Genomic DNA, 23053 nt, shown 5'->3' on the forward strand with positions numbered 1-23053 from the left:
TTCCTTTTCTCTCGAGATTTCTTCGAAATAGATCTAAAGAAATACAAAAATGAGAGATTGCTACAAAAGAACAGAGATGTTTCAGATCACCATGGATGGAGGTTTAAACATCTCTGGGAGCCAGATGGTGGAAGGAAAGAGCATAGAAAAAGAAAGGAGAGAAAAGTATGAAGTCAGAACCTTGGTGAAGGTCTGGAATTAGGGTCTGCAGATACCATGTTGAGTGAATAAAGCAGAAAGCATGAGACAAGGGGGTCTGAAAAAATGAGGATTGACTGAGAAGAGGAGAATGTGTTTTAAATTACGATTAAAAACACATTTTTATAGAAAAGGAAAGGCAAAAACGAAAAATAGAAAAGTACGCTTTATATATGTAGCAGTCGAAAATAAGACAGAATTTCAAGCAACTGATGGGTAATAAGAAAGTAGAAGCTACTTTGCTTGAAGCTAAAAGATTCTCTTTTGAATAAGCCAAGTTTTGTAGCATTGGAACCATAGAAAATGTAATCTAATCCTAGCATGTTACCTGGTCAGTGGACAAAAATATTGATGAAGTCAAAACAATGATAGTGTTGATTATTAGCTTTCAACTTTTAGATTCTTCCTTGAACAAAGCCTAGAAGAATGGGTAGTAGTTAGAGTACTAACTATTTCAGGTAGAAAATGTTGAACATTTAAAAGTGTAAGAGTAGTTGAGAGAATTTGGAAATTGGAAATTGAGGAAGAAAAAATGTACAAAAACGAGTAACTTCAAGCAGGGAATCTGAGATCCTGACTCAAGTTAATGGAACCAGACATAACTATGGAAACATATTATGTACAGTTGTAAAATAATAAGAGAATATTCAACTTAGAAAAATTTGAAAATGTTTGTAGAAGATTGTGGAGAGAAAGACAAAGTGTGATAGTGTATACGTATTAAATTCTCATCTTTATTAGTGTCTAGAGATATATTAGCATGTTACTTAGAGCCATGATGTCAACTGGCAGAAACTTATTAATAATAATAATAAACATTTCATTTCAGGCATTTACCTCTGGGCTGAAGCTCTTTTGTACTATTTGGTCTGTTACCATATGTGCATTATTTGATAAAAAGAAACAAAAATAGAAAAATTATAGCACAATATTTTGAGAGTCTCTCTGGAAGAAGACTTGAAGTGCCCAGGAATTACAAAATGTACTAGTTAGTATTCCAACTAACAAAATAACCTCTTAAATCAGTGGTTCTCAACCTGCTTGCTCTGGGTATCAAGCTGAGATTTGCAACCTGCTTCAGGCTATGGGAAGAGAGGTTTAAGTGGTTACAGTTTATATTTTACTTTTTACAGTTTATGCAGTTAAGCCACCAATCAGCCAGCAACATTGTATTTATGGTTTTTCAAAAATTTATACAAATGTTTCTGTATGATAGACACCAGAAGTGTTTAAATTACAACCAAATGCAACTATGCCTTTATGGTCAAAAGAAGTCCTTAGGTACTGGGTTACCTTCACTTTTCAGACAGATTTGATCTGAAGGATTTCTGGAAGGACATGATAGCCTCAGCTTCATTCTTCCTTGACCTTCACAGTTGAGAACATCTTTGCTGACCACTTGTCTATCACTGTATCTGATTCAAGCTTTTAACTACAGTTCAACTTTACAGTGGTTCCTTTAGGTCCTTAAAAAGGTCAGGAAGTGAAAAACAGGCAGAGTCCAGAGAGATGTAGAGAGAAGTGAAACAGTTTAACAACACTCTGGAGATTAAAAATAACCTACAGTGTCATTTATTAACAAGGAAGTCAATGGTTAGAAGTACTTTAAAATATCCCTTGTTTATTTCAAGTTGTTCTGGTTTAGTTTTCTTCATCAGTTCTTTTTTTTTTTAATGTGTATGTGTTTCTGCCCATGTGTTGCCAATTCCCAAGAACCCCAAATTCAGACACAGTTTTTAAGTTGATTTCAGAAGTTTGTTGAGCTCCTACACATGTTTGAGAGTCAGTATGATATGTAGGAAGAACACTGGTTCTTAATAAACCTGGGTTTAAATCTTGGAGCTGCAAATCATTTATCTTGGCTATTCTTCAGTTTTCATTTCTTTAAACAAGGATATTACCATATCTTTTATAGAATTCTTTAGCTACAAGTTATTTATTGGTGGCAAAGAAGACATTGGTTTCCTGGAAACCTCTAGGGAAAACATTTTAATCACAGGAAGTTGAGTCTGTTACCAAGGTTTTGACCAATACTTCTTAGTCATCCCCCATGGAGCCTTTTAAACTTTGAACTAATTTGCCTTGGGTTGGGGCTCTCAATCTATACCCTTAACAAGCTCCCAAATGATTCCTGGTGTACAGCTGAGGTTGAGAATGATTGCTTTAAACACATGGCATGCATTTTAAGAGAGATTATTATTTATTTTTAAACCTGCAGTTTATTTTGAATATTTCCATCAAGACCTCCACACACAGTTGGCCTTAGATGACAATGCAAATTTTCTATGAAATTGAACTGCATGCTTCAACCAAGAATTATATCTTGGGCCACCTTTTTCTCCTTAAAATGATTGACAGCAGCTGGGGTGCCTGCTTTCACATAGCTAATGACTTTCTTCGACAATAAACCTTTCCTGAGCATTTTCTGTGTTCAGGCACTTGTTTTTCAAAGATGAATAAAACTGACTATATCTTTTGCAGTTTCGGGAAGGGAGAGCTGTAAGCAGAATATCTGGGTGGTGGAGAGTATATGACATGACATTGGAATGTACAGGGTGTTGTGAAGACTGGGGGGAGGGGTATTTAGCCCCACCTACCAAGAGACCCCAGGGATTACTCTTGGAAAAAGAACATTAGGAGGGATAGGCAGGAATTACACATGTAATAAGTAATAAAGATTGGATAAAGGAAAGAACCTTACAAAAGAGAAGGAGACAGTAAACCATACCAGGTTATACACGAAGTTGCCAGCAAATCTGTAATACTGGAGGAAATACAAGGAGGCAAGGAGGAATGGAAATGAATCCAGACACGTGGGCCCGGGCTGGTTCGTGGAAGGCAGTGTTTGCCAACGTAAAATGCCCTTCAAGCCTTGCATTCCCAGTTGATGGCTAAGAAAAATAGGCATCTGGGACACCTATGGGGAGGTGGGGGAAATGTGTGTGTAAGTTAGCAAATGAATACTTCAGTGCAAGGAGAAGTCAAATAATTCAAGAAACTATCAAGTCTAGCCCAAACACAGAACGAAAGAAATTGAATCCTGCCAAATTCAAAAGAGTGAGAGATTTTATGTAGGGAATTGGTGGATAAATACTGGTACATAAATTGGTACATAAATAATATGCATGCATGTGTATACACACACAGACATCTGCACAGACATATATGTGTATTTGCATTTTTGAACAAAATGTAAAGACAAGTAAGGATGTTCTTATGTGCCTAATTCCATATGTATGTGTTCACTTGGGATTTTCATGCTAGAAGAGATCATATTAATTACCCATTGAGATGGAATTTGTTTAAAAAGAACCATCCCACACATCATTATACGTTCTCAAAGGCATTAAAGGTTGATGAAACAGAGACAAACAAGCAAAGGATTAAGAAAAAAAGGCACAATGAGAAACATGTACCCCCAAATTTATGTTTTTTTCTAATTTAACCAAACAATTAAAATCAGGATAATTGCTCACATAGCTCATACCAATGTGCCATTGTTTAATTTTTCTATAGATTATAACTTTTCACTTTGTGACATTTCAAAAGTACCTCATCAAAATTCATTTGAGGGCTCACTAGTAAAGATCTGCTTCTTTCAATTTCATGAGCCTCATCTCTATGTATATTTCAATTTCTTAAACATATTTCTTCTTCCCAGACTCTTGGGGATGACAAGACTCTTTGAGGCTAAAGTTGATCACGTCAGAGAGAAGGCAGGCAAGGAATGGTCTCAGTGATCCATTGCTAGTTTAAACTTTCCCTTTTAGGCACTAAAACAAGAAAACTGATTTTGATTTTTCCTTTAATCAAGAAGTCCTAGAATTAGTGCCTGAGTAAAATTTCACAGTGGTTTGTAGATTTCTATATTCCCCATTCCATTTCTTATGGGTTGAATCGTGTCCCCCCAAAAAAGGTATGTTCTAGTCCTAACCCCCAATACATCAGAATGTGACCTTACTTGGAAATGGTCGCTTTACAGAGATAATCAACTTAAAATGAGTTCAGTAGAATGGTCCCTAATCCCATATGACTGGTATCCTTATAAGAAGTGGAAATTTGGACACAGAGATAGACACACACAGGAAGCTTGCGACGTGAAGATGGAGGATTAGAAAGATGTGTCTATAAGCTAAGGGTTGCTAAAGATTGCTGGCAAAAATACCAGAAGCTAGGGATAGGCAGGAAGAATTCTCCTTACAGATTTCAGAGGAAGTTAAGTATGGTTTGCAAACATCTTGATTTCGAACTTCTAGCCTCCAAGACTATGAGATAATAAATTTCTGTTGCTTTAAGCCACCAAGTTGGTTAGTAGCCCTAGGAAACTTATACATGGTTCACATCTTAAAAAGGGGGTATTAAAAGTCCGGTCAACATAGTCCTTTCACCTTGTTATCATTTCAAGCTAGAGCATAATCCATCCAACCATCTGTCCATCCATCCAGCCATCCATCTATCCATCCGTCCAACCATCTGTCCATCCAGCCATCCATCCATCTATCCATCCGTCCAACCATCTTTTCATCCATCCATCCTTCCATCCATCTATCCATCTATCTAGTAGCACCATGATTTTGAAAAAGAAAGGAATTTAACACAAAAAAATAGAAAGGACATAATTTTAGATTAAGAGGAAATCCTTTCAGTTCAGCCATCAGTGATTTATGTACAAAAGTATTTTGTCCTCACCTTTCTTTTCACCTCAGAATACAGCAGGTTTCAACACCTGGCTCACATTTCGGTGACCTGCTGAGGAACCAGATGTGTTTGTGGACTTCTGGTACAGCTGGTAATAGAATGGATTTCTGGAATTTATCCTCCAGCTCAGTCTACAACGCCATGCTTTCTGGGGCATTTTCTGTAAATGGAATCCCAGCTCTGAAGTTGTTGGATTTAATTACCTAGACATTATTCGGAGACCAAGGCTGACCAACCATTGGGTAACCTGTCTCCTGGCTCAGGCAGGCCCCATAGGCATTCATTGTCTTCCAAAGAGGTTTTGCCATTTAAGTCCACCAGAAATGGGATTCTGATCAAAGCATTTGAGTCAAATTTCATACCTGTAATGCTGATAACAAGGTTTCTAAAGTGTCCAAATTAAGCACTGGTATCTTCTCTACAGAGTGGTGTTAGTGTGATCAGGCAACAGTCATCCCTCTTAAAGAAACTTAATATTCTTTTGGCCAGAGAAAAAAAATCTCATTGCAGAAAAAGGGAGCCCATACATAGAATGAAATCACTTTCTTTCCTTCCTTTTTTCCCTCTGACCTTTTCCCCTCTCCTGGTATAGCTTTTCTCATTGATAAAGTGAGATATTTCAGTAAAATTTCAATATATATTGAGTACCCACTGGGTTCCAGGAAAAGGAATGAGAACCACAGGAGGTGAGAAGATGGGTGAAACATAGTGCCTACTCACTGAAAATACCACAAATAGATGATGTCTAAAGGTGAGCCAGGATTAAACTTCCATGACTGAGACATTGTGTCGGTAACGATTCCACATATCCACTTAAAAATCAAGGAACTATACTCAATATCTTGCAATAATCTATAAGGGAAAAGAATCTGAAAAAGAATATATATATATATGTGTGTGTATATATATATATATATATATGGCATATATGTATATATATCTGGTTTCCTGTCATGGTTAGCTTTTCTAGGTAGGTCCACGCTCAGCATTAGGTATAGAGGAAAACTGTACATTAATGAATTTAAAATAAATGATACAAATGAACTTATTTACAAAACAGAAATAGACCCACGGACATAGAAAACAAATTTACAGTTACCAAAGGGGAAGTGAGGGTGGAGGGATAAACTAGGAGATACACACTACTATATCTAAAATAGATAAACAACAAGGACCTACCACATAGCACAGGTAATTACATTCAATATTTTGTAGTGACCTATAATGAAAAAGAATATGAAAAAGAATAGGTATATATATGTATAACTGAATCACTTTGCTGTACACCTGAAAGTAACACAACATTGTAAATCAAAAATATTTCAATAAAAAAAATTTTTTTAATGACAAAAAAAGAAAAAAAATACCTTGAGTGCAGCTATCTGTGGGCATTCCATGACAGCACCACAACACATTGGTTAAATCCAATTTGCTGGAGCACATAAATGATTCTAAGAAAAATAATGTCTTAAGATCCCCCTAAGATCATCTATTCTTTACTTTGAACTGTGTTTCACTTTATTAGCCTTCTCATAGAACATTAGGGAAAATAGCCATGGCAGAAAGCTACTGACAGTGAAATGTCTCTTCCATTTAGACATGTCCTGGGTACTTGGAGAGCATCTGAATGGCTTTGCTCATTTAAGTTCAAGCATTGGTTTCCTGAGCAAAATCAGCTTCTCTTGAACTGATCAGAACAGTATGTCTGTTAGCCTTTGTCTAGGAAGAGGCCTGGTGGAAAAATGGTCTGATATTGGCACTAAAGTATAAAGAGAACCAATCAACCATTGCCTCATTACTTAGATGACACTATGTCTATAAATGAATTCATAGATGAATACACGTAAATTCTGCTTGGTGGCTTCCAGTTGTAGATTCTACTCCGAGCTTCTATATTCCGATTGTATCATGGAGTCATTTATCCACATGCTTTTGCTTCTAATAACCTCTCTTCACCCCTGATGCCTAAGGTTCCCTTGTGAATCCAGGTTTTCTCACTGCTATTGTTAACACCATTCCAAGACTGATGTTAAGTTTTGTTATTGGGCTTTAATAATATTCAATTTATTTAGCAACTCAACAGTCATGTGTTGAGACCTGGCCCAAGTGGGAGACACTCTGCTGATTCCTGGGTACAAACAACAAAAGGACTCAGCCCTGCCTTGACTCTTCCCTCTTTTGGGTGAAACAAAAGAGATGAGAGATCTTCAGATGGTGTGATGGAGTGTCCTGCAGGGTGAGTTGGAGGACCTAACCCATTTGAAGGAGGTCAGCTAAGAATTCTAGAAGAAGAGATGAGTTCTGATTGGAGTCCTGAAAAGTAGGTAGCCATTAGCCAGGGAAAGATGAACCAGAAAGCATGGGGAAAGAGTTTTCAAGGCAGAGGAGGAGGAATGTGCAAAAGACTTGAAGGTAAAGGAAAGCTTGGTGCATTGAAAAACCGGCTGTGCCCTTAATGTACTTATGTGACTTAGTCATGTTGTATTTCCTACTTAAATGTATCAAATTAGCAAATTTGGGCTTGATTAATGAGATTGATGGGAAAAACCTACGTCTAGTTGAATGAATTCCTTTGTTGAAAGCACTCATGCATGTCCTTTGCTACTCGACAAAATCCAAGAAACCATGAAACTTCACGTGTACCTTCTGTTCCACATCCCCCGAGCTCCACTCAGAGCTGCGTCTTGGTCTTGAGTGATTGGTATTCTTGTTAAACTCCCTTCCAACCCGAATCTCGTAGAAGAGAAATGCTGAAAATGTTCTGTATCTTAGTGGGGATGGTGATACCATGGGAGTATGCACATGTTTTAAAAAATCAACTAATACACTTCAGATGTATGCACTTTTTTGGTATGTAAGTTATATGCCCATTTTTAAAAGTTTTTTTTAAAAGGACAAAAGTTGCAATTTTTTTCAAACGGACAAATTTGTTGGAGTGCAATTATTGGAATTTTTAAATTCGTGTTTTCTAAGGTGTGGTTATGTCATATAAACACCAGTTTTACTAGTTCATAGTTGATGGAATAAATTACTCAGTGTCACTTGTTATTTCATGGTCACAGACATCCACGACAGTGGATATCACAGAGCTTTATCGTGGTACTGGATGGAGGTAGGGGTGGGTGCCGAGTGGGAAGCTGTGGGTATTAGTTGACTCTGCCACTTACTGTTCTGCGATAGGCAAAGGGGGAGTGAGACCTCCTCAGAAAGTTGTTAGGATAGAAATAATACTTGCAAGCACAGTAAATGCCCTTAAGGTAACCTTTAGCATTATTGTTACTGGACATTGTTCCCTAGATCTAAATACCAGCCCGAAGAGACAACCTTTATATTTCTGGACTTCTAACTTCCTGGCATTTAAGTTCTTATTCTTTGATTTGAAAGCCACAGTACTAATGGGAACAGAAAGAGGAGAGGTCTCTTGGAGCAGGAAATGTAAACTCAGGGTTAAGCCTCGTCCTCTCTGAAAACACAGCAGCATCCTAAGAAAGGGAATATAGGGAAAGAACTGTGGCTGACTTCCCTGGGAAGAACTGTGGCACTGGTTACTCATTTACAAATCAATTTAACAGAAATCCCTGAGGGGAGATGAGGGAAAAGCTAGGCCTGGGAGAGAAATGCAAAGACCCTTAAACTTGAAATGAAGGAAAACTTATTCATTTGGCTTTAAATAAGGCCATAGACTGAGTTTGAAATTGAATTTTACTCTGTGGTTTGGGAAAGCTTATCAATAGCTAGTGTATCATTCTTCACTTTTGTTTGTTGGTTTGGGGAGGGGTGGATAATGTAGTTAGAAAATTTTAGCTTTCAAAATTTCCCACTTTAGAAATTAAATAAGTGTCTTAAAATGCCATGTAGCTTCTACCATTTCTTTTTGTTTTTAATTCAGAGCTGCATGGATTCAGTGAAATGTCTGGCTCTGATTTCTGTGTATTGCACGTTTAGTTTAGTGACTTTCGTTTTGTACGAAGGCATTACATCTTATTCGTATTCGTATAACGATTTTATTTTACCAGATGACTATTTTTTAAACTCTGCATTGAACAAAGATGCTAAATTTAAAAACAAAGAAAACAACAAAAGCTTTGGTTATATTATTTTAGAAATTATTTAAAGCAGATATTTTTATTGTGAGACATCTCAGCGCATTTAATATTTGATGTGCACTGTGAATGTCCAGGCTGTGGTACCTAGATTTCCTACAACTTATTTGATCCAAGAATCCCTTTTCTCTTTTCTACACACATTGGCATTTCTTTACACTGGTTCTGTAGACAAATTCCTAATGATGATATGCATACACACAATAAGGTGTGATTATTTTAACAGATCAGACCTGTTGGTTCACGGGGAGAAAACCAACATACATGACTTTGTTTTTGAACAAAATGTTTGATTATAATGGTAAATAATGGTGTGTTTGGACAAAATGATCCAAGTGGCTGTGTGTGTTTCCCCTGAGTGACAGTAGATGCTACTTTTAGTTATATACTATGTCGTATCATTTAATTAACTATTTAACAACAGAACTGGTTATTATTTAGATTTTGCCCTTTTATAATTCCTTGTTGTAAGTGGTTTTACATATATTTATAGATATATATATTACAGAGGTGATTATGACTTACTTTCATTAATAAAGGCATTAAACTTTTGTCATTCTGTTGTACTAGGTTTCTAAAATAATAAAATATAATTACTTTTGGTGGTATAACTATGTTTGTAGAAGCCATCATTAAAATATAATTCGATTGTGCTTTTTTAAAAGTATACTGGGAAATAAAATGGTCTCTGAATTAGAATATATTACCTAGCATTTGGAAATTTGATTTTATAGCAACAGTGATCAGAACAACATTCAATTCAAAAAAAAGAATTAAATCTAGAGAATATGACACATTTGTATGAAGTGTCTACTTCCAAAATACCTCCTACTCTTTTCCGGATCGAATGTGGTCACTGCAAGTGTCCAGTGTTAATGAAAGACAAAATAATATGTTACTTGCAAAATATGATAAAAACTCAACAGTGTGTATTTTCAGAGAGCCCTTAGTATAAATCTGTAATCCATTTTTATTTCAAAGTGTCATTATAAGGGGGCTTCAGTGTTCCTAAATGAAATATAGGCATAATTCACCTGATCCCTAATAGAAATGGACCCCGTTTGTGCAGACAGAACAGATACAACAGAACATGATGAGACAGCTACCTCTACATCAGTACCTCTTTCAGCTTTTAATTTTTCTCTGGCTGTTGGCTGAAAGCGAAGTTATGCCCCGGTGTTCTCTGTGCTGTCACAGAAGCATTGTGATGGCATTTTTAGAGTCGTATAAGAGTGATCCTGGGCAGCAGAAAGTGGGCTCTCAAAGCCTCCCAGATTCACTCATCTGTGTGGTCAATGGGTTTCTCAAGTTCTATGCATTGTCCATTTTGGTTCTGAGGAAAGAGGGGTGAGGTGAGGTTGATGGAAGTTTGACTTACCTGGGGTGGGGGACTTGGTAGTGTATATAGAGAAGAATTCTGTACCATGCCCTTTGACCTTTCACATTATTCCTCTAGAGCAGGTTCAAGCTAAGATCAAGAAACTGTAATTTTATGTTAATTTTTAATGCTTGGATTAAGATGCTGAACTGAATTTAGGAATGCGCTTAGATTATGTATTAAGATTTGAAAAAGTTATAGAATTTACTGGAAACAATTCAAATATCCATCAACTAACAAATGGATAAACACATTGGCGTATATCCGTATGAAGGAATACTACTTGGCAATAAAAAGGAATTACCTGCTGATAGATACAACAACATGGATGAATCTTAAAAGCATCATACTGAATGAAAGACGCCAGACACAAAAGAGCACATACTGTACAATTCCATGTATATGAACTTTGAGAAGATGGAAAAATATCGTGACAGAAAGCAGACCAGTGCTTGCAGAGGCTGGGTGGAGGTAGGAATGGACCACAGAGGGCAGGATGGAACTTTCTGGGTAATGGAAATATTCTATATGATAATTATTAAGGCTGTATCTATTTGTCAAATCTCATCAAATCGTACACTTAAGATTGGTGAATTTTATTGTACATCCATTACACTTAAATAAAACTGGTTAAAAAGAAAATATGGTAGAATTGGAGGGGGAGGGAGGGGATCCTGGAATGTGTTAATTCCTGGAAGTGACCAGAAAAATCATGGGGCCGTTGAGCTTCATCCAGAATCTGGGATTAACATGAGAAAAAATTTAAAGTGATGATGGAAGATAAAAATGAGAACCCATGAGTTCTTCCTGATCGTAACTGTTTAATATATAAACCACCCAGCCCAGTACTTAGCACATGGAGGCACTTAATAAATGCTGAGTGCTATTAATTCTCTTGTTGATGTTGTTGCTGTTATTACTTAGAACAGTGCACTAAGGTGTCTAGACAACCTTTTAGGAGTCGTGAATGTAGACAGAACCTTGCTCCTAACCAGTGAAGAGGGCTTATGAGTTAGCTGGTTCTGATGATTTGAAATACACAAAAGGAGGTGGAATGTATCAATGACTGGTTTAGGCTAATTACTGAACTATTATGTATCCCAGAAGCTGAATATTAGAGCATCGTTTCACAGACACGTTCTTAGCATTTGTGTGTATGTCAAATCTTTTCTGAGCTAGCTCAACCCATTGGGAAGACTCTCATAAGAAGTTTGTATCTGATGAGAGTTAAGAGTTCCAAAGTCTACAAGCATTCAACAAAAACGATGGCTGTATGTACAACATTGGGATGATTTTGAAATGTTTTTTGGCCATGTGAGAAATGGAAGGTGTGCCAACAAAGACCACAGGAGTGTGAGGCACCTGTTAACCTTGATCATCACGTGGGATGTGCAAAAGGGAAAATGTAATAGACAACATTTATTGACTCATTTTTATTTATTTATTTATTTATTTATTAGGTTTAATTAATTAATTAATTTTTGGGCTGCATTGGGTCTTCGTTGCTACGCGCGGGCTTTCTCTAGTTGCGGCGAGTGGGGGCTACTCTTCCTTGCGGTGTGCAGGCTTCTCATTGCGCTGGCTTCTCTTGTTGCAGAGCACAGGCTCTAGGCGCGCGGGCTCAGTAGTTGTGGCTCACGGGCTCCAGAGCGCAGGCTCAGTAGTCGTGGCGCACGGGCCCAGTTGCTCCACGGCATGAGGGATCCTCCCGGACCTGGGCTCAAACCTGTGTCCCCTGCATTGGCAGGCAGATTCTTAGCCACTGTGCCACCAGGGAAGCCCCTTGACTCTTTCTTTAAATTAATTTTTATTGGAGTATAGTTGCTTTACAATGTTGTGTTAGCTTCTACTCTACGGCAAAGTGAATCAGCTATATGTATACATATATCCCCTCTTTTTTGGATTTCCTTCCCCTTTAGGTCACCACAAAGCATTGAGTAGAGTTCTTGTGTGATACAGTCTGTTCTCATTAGCTGTCTATTTTATACATAGCATCAATAGTGTATATATGTCAATCCCAATCTCCCAATTCCTACCATCCCCTCTTCCCCCTTGGTATCCATACATTTGTTCTCTACCTCTGTGTCTCTACTTCTGCTTTGCAAATAAGATCATCTATACCATTTGAGAGTCCACATATATGTGTTAATATACGGTATTTGTTTTTCTCTTTCTGACTTAACTTCACTCTGTATGACCATCTCTAGGTCCATCCACGTCTCAACAAATGACCCGATTTTGTTACTTTTCATGGCTGAGTAGTATTCCATTGTATATATACACCACATCTTTATCCATTCCTCTGTTGATGGACATTTAGGTTGTTTCCATGTTCTAGCTATTGTAAATAGTGCTGCAATGAACATTGGGCTGCATGTGTCTTTTTGAATTATCATTTACTCTGGGTATATGCCCAGTAGTGGGATTGCTGGGTCATATGGTAGTTCTATTTTTGGTTTTCTAAGGAACCTGCATACTGTTCTCCATAGTGGCTGTATCAATTTACATTCACATGAACAGTGTATGCGGGTTCCCTGTTCTCCACACCCTCTCCAGCATTTAGTGTTCGTAGATTTTTTGATGATGGCCATGCTGACTGGTGTGAAGTGATACCTCACTGTAGTTTTGATTGGCATTTCTCCAATAATTAGTGATGTTGAGCATCTTTTCATGTGTTTGTTGGCCATCTGTATATCTTTGGAGGAATGTCTATTTAGGTCTTCTGCCCATTTTTGGATTGGGTTGTTTGTTTTTTTGATATTGAGCCGCATGAGCTGTTTGTATATTTTGGAGATTAATCTTTTATCAGTTGCTTCGTTTGAAAATATTTTCTCCCATTCTAAGGGTTGTCTTTTATCCTTGTTTATGGTTTCCTTTGCTGTGCAAAAGCTTTTAAGTTTAATTAGGTCCCACTTGTTTATTTTTGTTTTTATTTCCATTACTCTAGGAGGTGGGTCTAAAAGGATCTTGCTGTGATTTATGTCATAGAGTGTTCTGCCTATGTTTTCCTCTAAGAGTTTTATAGTGTCTGGACTTACATTTAGGTCTTTAATCCATTTTGAGTTTATTTTTGTGTATGGTGTTAGGGAGTGTTCTAATTTCATTCTTTTACATGTAGCTGTCCAGTTTTCCCAGCACCACTTATTGACTTCTTAATGTGCCCGGCACTGTACTGTGCTCAGTAATTTCAAGAATCATTATGTGTAAACTTCATCACAACCTTAAGAGATAGATGCAGATGAGCAAAGAGGTAGCACAAGTATTAAGAAGCAGATCAAAATTTGTATCTGACTCTAACAGTTGGGAATCACTGATGTGGACCCTGGGACAAAGCTTGGTGAGGAGACATGAAATTTTATCAGAGCTAGGTTGCTGACATTATGTTTTGGGTGTCCCTTGTCCTGTCCTGGGAATGGGATGAAGAGAAGTAACTGACATCTGGCCCAAACTCTCTGAACCTCAAGCAGTAAGTCCATAGAATAGCATTATGTATTAGGTGATCAGTAAATGATTGTTGAAAGAATCCATAGCTCCATGTCTGAATACTTAGAAAGCAGGATTTGTGTACAGGTAACCCTTGCTTTTCCAAAATTCTCTTTCTGTCACCTCGCTTTGACCAAAGATTTGTATTAGTACCTGTTTCTGCTAACCAAAGGAAATCCAAAGAGGTTTTTCATTTTTACACAAAAAGGCAAACAGCGAAAGTGATGTTCAGCCTTTGTTTTGCAGCAGCTCTTACAGAGGCAGCATGAACCCTGACCAGCAAGGCTGGCATCTCTAAGCTCCATCCCCTCCCCAGGCAACTACACTCAGCATCCAGCCGCCATGGCTTTGAACTGTGTCTGTGTGCATCTGTGCTTTATCTAGGTTCACATTGTGCAGCCGTTAGCAAGATGTGCCCTAAGGTAGTGGCTTCTACTTTCAGATAGCAGGGGAAATCTATACCACACTCTTAAGGCAGAAAGATACCAAACATAGCATAAGGTTAATTATCCATAATGGGGCTTAAGTTATTTTCATAGCTGCTCATCTGACTAAGTCTATTTTGAAGTCCGTTGGGGGCAATGGCATAGACTAACTTCTGTGTAAGGTTTCTGGCATTCACAATAAACTTGAGTTTGGATAAACCTTTAATTATATTTGAGGATTATCAAACTGAGGCAATTGTTGATCCTAAACGAGAAGAACGGTTTAGCATGCAGACTCTAATGGGTACATTTATCATTTCCTTATCGTACTGCGCTGCGGGCTCGTTGTCTATTTTTCAAGAAAGTAGAAATGCCATTTCTTAGAATAAAAATGTTCTTTATAATGTAAGCCGTAGATTGAAGCTGTACAGATTGGTTCTTTAATGAAATAGGCAACATTCCAATGGAACGGACAAGCTTTATTTCTATTTGTTGTATTTTTTTTCTCATTACAGATGGACCCGATTCAGAAAGCTGTAATAAATCATACTTTCGGGGTCCCTCTCCCTCATCGAAGAAAGCAAATCATATCATGCAACATTTGCCAGCTGAGATTTAATTCTGATGTAAGTTTATCACTTAGTATTCACTGGAAAAAAATGTATTCTGCTGTTCTAATCTTGCAGAAGAGATTTCTTAAACATTTTTCTCCAATAACTGAGCATGTCAAAATGCAAAGGTAACATTTTAACTCCTTATGTGTTTTAAGTTTGGACTTTATTATATTATGTTTGGTTGTTTTCTATAAAAAAAAATCACACCTAAACAAACTGGTATACTTGCACTTTAATGGTATTTTTTAGTCTCTTGGGAATGCTAAATTTAGGTAACACACTTTGCCTTTGGGGAATGGTAACAATTTAGGACTAACTAGGCTTTCAGTAAATCACACCTCTGAAATAAGGTAGGTCCCAGATTATATTTCAAAGCCAAGGTTTTGGCTTTGTATATTCTCTTCGCCTGCCCTGACGGTCCCTAATTGCAGATCTCTGGTGTCTTTAATTGTATTTGTGTTACAGACGTCCAGTCACTGACCTAGAAGTATAAGCATTTTAACAGGGGGTTCTGAAGACCTCAAAGGCCCCCAGCCCCTAATGAGTAAAAGTTAAGTGGAGAACATGACAGGAGCAAGACAGTGTAGACCTGACACTTTGCAAGTTATTCACAGAGAGGGATCCTCATCTTTTATACCTTTTCTAAGGGACAGTGTGGACTCTGGGTTCATCACAGAAGCTAATTTTGCTTGTGGTCAATATGAAGAAAACTGCCGCCTGTCCCCATCCTACTTTGGAATGTAGTCGGTCCTGAGATACAGAAAAGAAAAGTGACGTTGGTTTGGAAGGAATAAAAATTGAACATCTTGTTGACACTCTTGGTAAACAGAGGACCCCATCTATCAAAGTGGCCTTTCCAGGGTGCCATGTTATTGCCCTAAACGGATATGCTGTATGGAGATAACCAAACAGCTCTGGATTCTGGAGAATGTTAGGCCTTCCAGTATTTAATCACCCTAGGCAAGTGTGTCCCTTAGCTGATCTGATGATAAGCGTTTCATATGAGATAATCAGGCACAGGAAATAGATGTGGCATAAATAAAGTGGCTTTTTCCTTCCATGAGAGCCTTTCATTTGTATAAGGATTGCTACTGTCTTATGAACTCATACCTACTAGTATAATCATCAGGTAATTTTATAGCATTCCTTCTGTTGGCTTAAAAAGAGGAATAGATTGCCTGCATAGCACTTGAATGGCATTTGCTGCTGTAAAAAAAACACACTAAACATACAGCATTTTATTTGAAGTGTTGTCTTTTTGTTTTGTTTTGTTGTTTGTTTTTGAATACTGAGCACCTTGATTCGATTTGAATTTTAAGAAAATTACTATAGTTTAATTTATTAAAAAATATTTCAAGTGATGAATGTTATATAATAACCTCTTCCAGCTGGTGTAAAAAAAAAAACAAAACAGTTTTCCTGACTTGCAAATAAGAGTTCTGAACTCAACAGTTGCAATTTTGATCATTTTTAAATACTCAGCAAACAATCATATAGTTCCATAATTGTTAAGTGTGTCCTTCTTTATTCCTTTTCTTCTTAAATCATATTGATATTTCACTTTGGTATTGATCAGATAATGTTGCAAAAGTCTCTGAGGAGCCCTGTTTCCCGCTCCTTACGTCTAATAGGGGCTGTTTCAAATATCAACCCTTCTGCCAACAATTTCACTGCTAATGTTTTTCTCTATATTAAGAAAACTTCTTGTAAACTGGAAGCCAGAAAGAGACTTCAAGCTCGTTGAACCCACTCTCCCACTAAATGTAAGAAAACCATTTGCTATATCTAGACTAGGTCTTTGCGTTGATTATCCCCAGTGACGGGTAACTCACCACTTCAAGACACAATTGGTCTTTTTTTTTTGGCAGGTGATTCTACTAATCCTGTAGATGGATATCAAAGTCATATTTAAAACTTTAGAAATACTGTCAGGTATGCTTTAGGAAACACACTATGTTTCCATATATGATTATTAACATAAAGAACATAATGTAAAATAAAGATTTGCATATTTCTTTTCTAAAATGTAATCTTATTTTATTTCTTAGTAAGAGATTAAAAATGTATTTGTATTCATTTGCTAATTAATTTTCAAAGTGATATAGGAATCAATATGTATTTATTAGGGAAATTGCTTCTCATTCTTATAACTTTGTTCTCAGGTTTCTTTAAAAGGAAAATGGCCAAGGTATTTGGAGAATGGACAAGAATCATTCTCGGTCATAATTAAACAATTGCAGACTTGACCACTCATTAGATGGTTACTGTGTTAACCTTTTATTGTTGCTGTAACAGATTACCACAAATTTGGTGGTTTAAGACAACACAGCTCTATTAGTTTATAGTTCTGGAGGTGAGAAGTCAGAAATGGGTCTTACATGGCTGAAAGCAAGGTGTTAGCAGAGTGATGTTCCTTCAGGGGCTGTGGGGGAGATTTCAGTTCCTTGCCTTTCTTTTTTATTTTTTAATATTTTTTATTTATTTGGCTGTGCTGTGTCTTAGTTGCGGCACGCGGGATCTTTAGTTGCGGCATGCGAGATCTTAGTTCCCTGACCAGGGGTCAAACCCGGGCCCCCTGCATTGGCAGTGTGGAGTCTTAACCACTGGACCACCAGGGAACTCCCCTTGCCTTTCTTTTCTAGCTTCTAGAAGCTGCCCTCTTGGCTCGCGACCCCCTCCCATCCTCAAGGCAACGAGGCCAGTTGAGTTCTTTGCATGTGGAATTACTCTCTCTCTCTTTTGCCTCCCTCTTCCACATTGAAGGACCTTTGTGATCACCATGGACCCACCTGGATAATCCAGCATAACTTTTCTATTTTAAATTTAGCTGTTCAGCAACCTACTTTCATCTGCTAATTTAATCTCCTTTGTCACGCCACGTAATGTAACATATCCATCGATTCCAGGGATTAGGACTTAAACATCATTATCCTGCCTACCATAGGTACTCACGTGGATGTCTGACTTACATTTGAACTGAATTTCATGACCACCTGAATTTATCAGATAATTACCCCAGTCCAAATCTTCGGTCTGTATAAACTGGACACATGAATTCAATGCCCTTTTCCTTTCCTTGAACCTTGAATATAAATTCACTATGCAGTGCAAGTTTTTTAAATTGCAGGGTTTTTTTAATAGGAAGACCCAATGTTATTGAGTTTATAAATGACATAGCAACATATTAACTGTGATTTACAAACAAAATATAATTATTGCAAAATTGAAATACAGGAGTAGAAACTCCTTTAGAGACTTTAAATATCTCCGTAGCATTATTATGTCAATAAAGGGGAACTAATGTGCTGAAAATATAAGATTTGTTTATTTATTGACTGGTCATATCTATATATACTAATTTCACGAACTATTTAGTACTGAATGCCAAGATCAATTGGATTTATCATTCATTCATTCATATATAAAAAAAGAAAATACATACATATGTATGTGTTTATATGTATACATACATATGTATGTGTATATATACGTATATATATATTTATATAGATGTATAGATATAGATATCGAGCATTGTATTCCCAAAAAGCTTTAAATCCCAATACAACTGTCTGTTTGCTCTTTCCAGGTAAATCTGGAATTTATCTTGCTATTTCCATTCTTAAACCTAGAATCTGGAAAAGTAACACTGTAATTCACTTGTATGCTTGGTTGAATCCTCTATCACGTAGGAAAGTATTTTTGCCTTGTGAACCTTTTTACATTTCAAAGCTTCTTCCCCTTCCAATGAAAATAATAGCTTCTAGTTCTTTTCATCTCTGCATCATGAAAATTCAATTTCCTTTCCCTCTAAGCTTTTATTTATTTTTTTAACCCTTCGTATTATAAAGTCTGTAGTTTGGTGGTATGCCATACCCGTTTCCTGTACAGTACTTTTTCCATTTTTAGCCCTGCAGATATCTTTCTAAGTGGCACATTATATTGTATGCACTTTAAATCAGATTGCCTTCTCCTGGTGCAGGCTTTTTCTTTGGGGAAAAAAAAAATTCTTTTTGACATTTATATGAAACACACATGAGGTTATGCAGAAAGCTTCCAATTAAAGAATGAAAGGTTGTAATTTGTCCAATTATTTTATCAGCATCTTAAGATCAGCATAAATTACCATTGGCCTGGACCAGTTAGTAAGTGTGCCTTTGAAAGACAACTTACAGCAAGGCCAGCACATATGTAAAATTATTGAGGTAGAAAATGATTAATTACTCAATGACTGTTTATAGAATGAGAAATAAGATCTCAGGCCCCAAAACTGAGGGATCATAAAATTGTGGTATCTGATCATCACTCTGGTTAATATCCCCAAAAGAACATTTCATGATATGTTAAAGATGGAAGGAAACTTTTCCTAATTTCACAGTGGAAACTGAAGTGTAGAGAGAGTGTAGGAGGCTTATACCAGGCCACCTAGCCAGAGGCTAGCCACACAGGGTCGAAGTCCACTTCCAGGCTGTTTCTGCTTCACCTGGTCCAGGTAGGGCAGAAAGTCCATCCAGAGATCCAGCAGCTGCAACAACAATGGCATGGATGGCATCCTGTGTGTTTCCTGCCCAGTCCAGCTGCCCCAAAGAGAAAGCCTGAGGGCTCCTTCCCCCATGGAACTAACCCAGGGCAGTCAGAGCTGCTGTGGAGGTCACCCTCACTGCGGGCTAGGCTCCGCCACAATGACTGACAAGTCCTCCCAAACGGCATCACTCCTGTTCACTCACACAGTTCAGTCATAAACATGGTGAAAATTTAAAGATAAATGCAAACTACTGAACTATAATACAGTAACAACAAATCCTTTATCACTCAGAATGGCCAAGCATTAATTATTTCAGGTGACTGTTATGAACCAGAGGAAAAGCAACCTCATTAGAAGATAACATTAGGGCTTCCCTGGTGGCGCAGCGGTTAAGAATCCACCTGCCAATGCAGGGGACACGGGTTCGAGCCCTCTTCTGGGAAGATCCCACATGCCGCGGAGCAACTAAGCCCATGCGCCACAGCTACTGAGCCTGTGCTCTATAGCCCGCGAGGCACAACTACTGAGCCCACGTGCCACAACTACTGAAGCCCACACGCCTAGAGCCCGCACTCCGCAACGAGAAGCCACTGCAATGAGGAGCCAGCGCACCACAAGGAAGAGTAGCCCCGGCTCACCGCAACTAGAGAAAGCGCGCGCGCAGCAACGAAGACCCAACACAGACAAAAATAAAAAAATAAAATAAGTAAATTTATGAAAAAACAAAAAGAGAGAAAGAAGATAACATTACTTACAGATCTCAGACCCCTCCAAAGGGAATCCTTGGGACCATCACCAATATAATTGATATTTACATTTTCCAGTGGTATTATAAAATAGAAATCATTATTGTTCTGCACTTTAGAAACCAGATATGTAGTGAAATGAAGCAATAAATCTGAATTTAATTCATATCTCTGTCAAAACTTCCATTACCAAATGTGGCAATATAATGATGAAGATGCTAATAGGAATATTTCTTCCTACCAAATGACCAAACTTAGATAATTACACTTTCGTTAACATCACATCTTAAGACACATTTTTTTTTTTTTTTTTTTTTTTTGCGGTACGCGGGCCTCTCACTGTTGTGGCCTCTCCCGTTGCGGAGCACAGGCTCCGGACTCGCAGGCTCAGCGGCCATGGCTCACGGGACCCAGCCGCTCCGCGGCATGTGGGATCTTCCCGGACCAGGGCACGAACCCGTGTCCCCTGCATCGGCAGGCGGACTCTCAACCACTGCGCCACCAGGGAAGCCCCCGTGCTTAAGTTTCTTAAAGGAAAAAGAATGGTTGCATCTACTATCCTATTATGGTTTTCAAACTGCACGTTTTATCCCAAATTAAAAATTATATTTTGAAAATCTCAGTTGCGCTTTTCTAAGTATTTCTGGCCTCTTTCTGGCCGTGTCTTCAGTCTGAGACACGCCCAGGAAAGTTCATAGATATTATTTTTGTCTCATTCAGATTTTAGCATTTTATTGCATATCCTAGGAGGAAGATTAATACAGATATATGCATGGGGGATACACATCAAACCCCAGACCTGAAAACAGCATCAGGGAAGCCCAGTGCAATGGCAGGAAAAACAACCGATCAGGAATTTGACATCCTGTCGTCTACATTTGTCTTCTCTTAATTGGCTGTGTGTCCTTGGGCTCTTCATTGAACTTACAGGTTCCAGAATCATCTCATTTAAAATAACTAGCCATTCCTTACAGCCACGTTGTAAGGATTATAAACTACAACATGTAAACAATTGGATTATAAATTCTATAGTGAATGAAACAGAAAGGTCACTTTTACTTTGTGGGCTAAAAATGAAGTTACAATTGTTTCATTCTTCAAATGTTAAATTACTTCTTAAGAAATACAGAAGTTTGAAAATATCTCTCTTTTTTAAAAAAAAGTACTTATAGGGATCTATAAGTTGAAAGCATCTTTGTGCATCTTAGTGTATCTTTGTGTTAAGATCTGAGGTGCCCACTCCTGGTAAATCTTTACCTTTTACCTTTTAAAAACAGCAGGAACCAAACCACTTGTCCCTGGCAAAGCTGCATTTATTAAAAACTCTCAGCCTCTTTAAGTCTATTGCTGCTGCTGCTAAGTCCCAAAGGAACTTCAGAGAAACCCAGTTATAAATTAAATTTTCAGGCAGCTTTGAAACAGCTCTTTCGTAAGACTGTGTCCCTTCCATGTCTCCAGGACTCACAGAGCTATTTAGAGCATTGGCCTGAGCATCATGGCTTTCCCACTGGGTGCTTTTTCTTCTTCAAAAACAGTTCTAGGACAGGGCCATTCAGCTTCCCTGCCAAAGGAGATATATCTGGGACCTGATGAGCTTGAGTTGGGCTGCCAGGTCGTCCCTGTGTGAGGAGTTGGGTCTGGAGCACGTCCTCTGAGTGTGCGTTTGGGCCATTTCATCCCTCAGTTTCACTGGCTTCTACTTCTTGAATAGAGCCCGAGGCTCTGTCAGAAATTCTCAGAAAGCAAAACTTGAACAGAAAGACCAAACAAGAGATACTGAATCTGGCTGTTCGAGATTTCAGGAGAAAATGAGCCGTTAAGAGCACAGAAATCTATTGAAGCAGTGTGTTTCTTTGGCAGGCTTTTAAAAATAAAACTTCAATATTGGGTCATTTCGGGACTCTGAATTGCCTTTGATATTCCAGAGTTTCATCTGTGGATGGAATGAAGGGTATGGGACTGAGAAAAAAGAGAAATCATTATAAAAGGGTCCATATTTCTCTGGACTTCTTTTCTTGATAAACAAGGAAAAACAAATTAATAAAACTCACTTTTGTATCAAATTCTCCTAGACATGGAAAATTTGACTTTGAAAGTATAGGAAGAGAAAGTTGATTTTAGCTATGACAAGTAGATGTGTGCAATAACCTCCAATAATCAGAGAGGTACTTGTATGTCAGTGGAATACTGTGAGCCCCTCAGAGAATTGTTGTAAGTTAGGACTTAGAGAAGTATAAGAAATCATTCTGTCCATTTTATAGATTGTACAGTTGGAAAAACCAAAGGCCAGAATATTGAGTTGACTTTTTCAAGGTCTCTAAGCTGTTGAAACAGATAAGAGGACTGAAAACCAGGCTCCTAAGTCCCAACTTAGTGTTTTTACTTAACGTATCACGTGACCTTCCCTAAGGGAAATTAATTCCGAGACTTGCATTGGTATCAGCTGACAGTTTTCAGCTACGACAACTGGTCACTGAAGTTCTACACACAATGTAGACGTTAAGGTTGATATCAGTACTAAACTCCTTGCTAGATTGCCAGTAGTATAGATCGCTAGAACCTAGAAACATATTTCAAAATTGAGAACGCCTCAGAGGCAGCGCTCTTGTAGTAAGTTTTGAAGGGGGCGGGGCAGGGGGGCAGTAGATAATCTCCGCGGAGTCTGTTTCATCAAATGCCACCTATTGAATGCAGAGTTTGAGAAGAGGGTTAAGCATGTGCAAAGCATCAAAGGAAAGAATGTGATGGGGAGGGTATGATTCCAATTAAATCAACTAAAATCGTCCACGTGTCCCCAAAGATGAGACAAGAAACCTATTAATGTTAGGAAAGCTCTACAAGTCTTAGGTATCACTCAATAAATGTTGAATAAATAAATGGATG

At 37.9% G+C, this 23053-nt stretch overlaps 1 protein-coding gene across 3 annotated transcripts in view; it reads left to right on the forward strand.

Annotated features, from left to right (window-relative positions):
• Positions 1-23053, forward strand: part of ZNF385D (zinc finger protein 385D) — a 941851-nt gene that overhangs the window by 791348 nt on the left and 127450 nt on the right. For all 3 annotated transcript variants that reach the window (XM_060149107.1, XM_060149108.1, XM_060149109.1), the window contains one exon: positions 14801-14911. In XM_060149107.1, coding sequence (XP_060005090.1) covers positions 14801-14911 — 111 coding nt within the window. The remainder of the gene's footprint in view (positions 1-14800; positions 14912-23053) is intronic.

The sequence above is a fragment of the Lagenorhynchus albirostris genome, chromosome 5 (assembly GCF_949774975.1).
Source record: "Lagenorhynchus albirostris chromosome 5, mLagAlb1.1, whole genome shotgun sequence".
NCBI lineage: Eukaryota > Metazoa > Chordata > Mammalia > Artiodactyla > Delphinidae > Lagenorhynchus > Lagenorhynchus albirostris.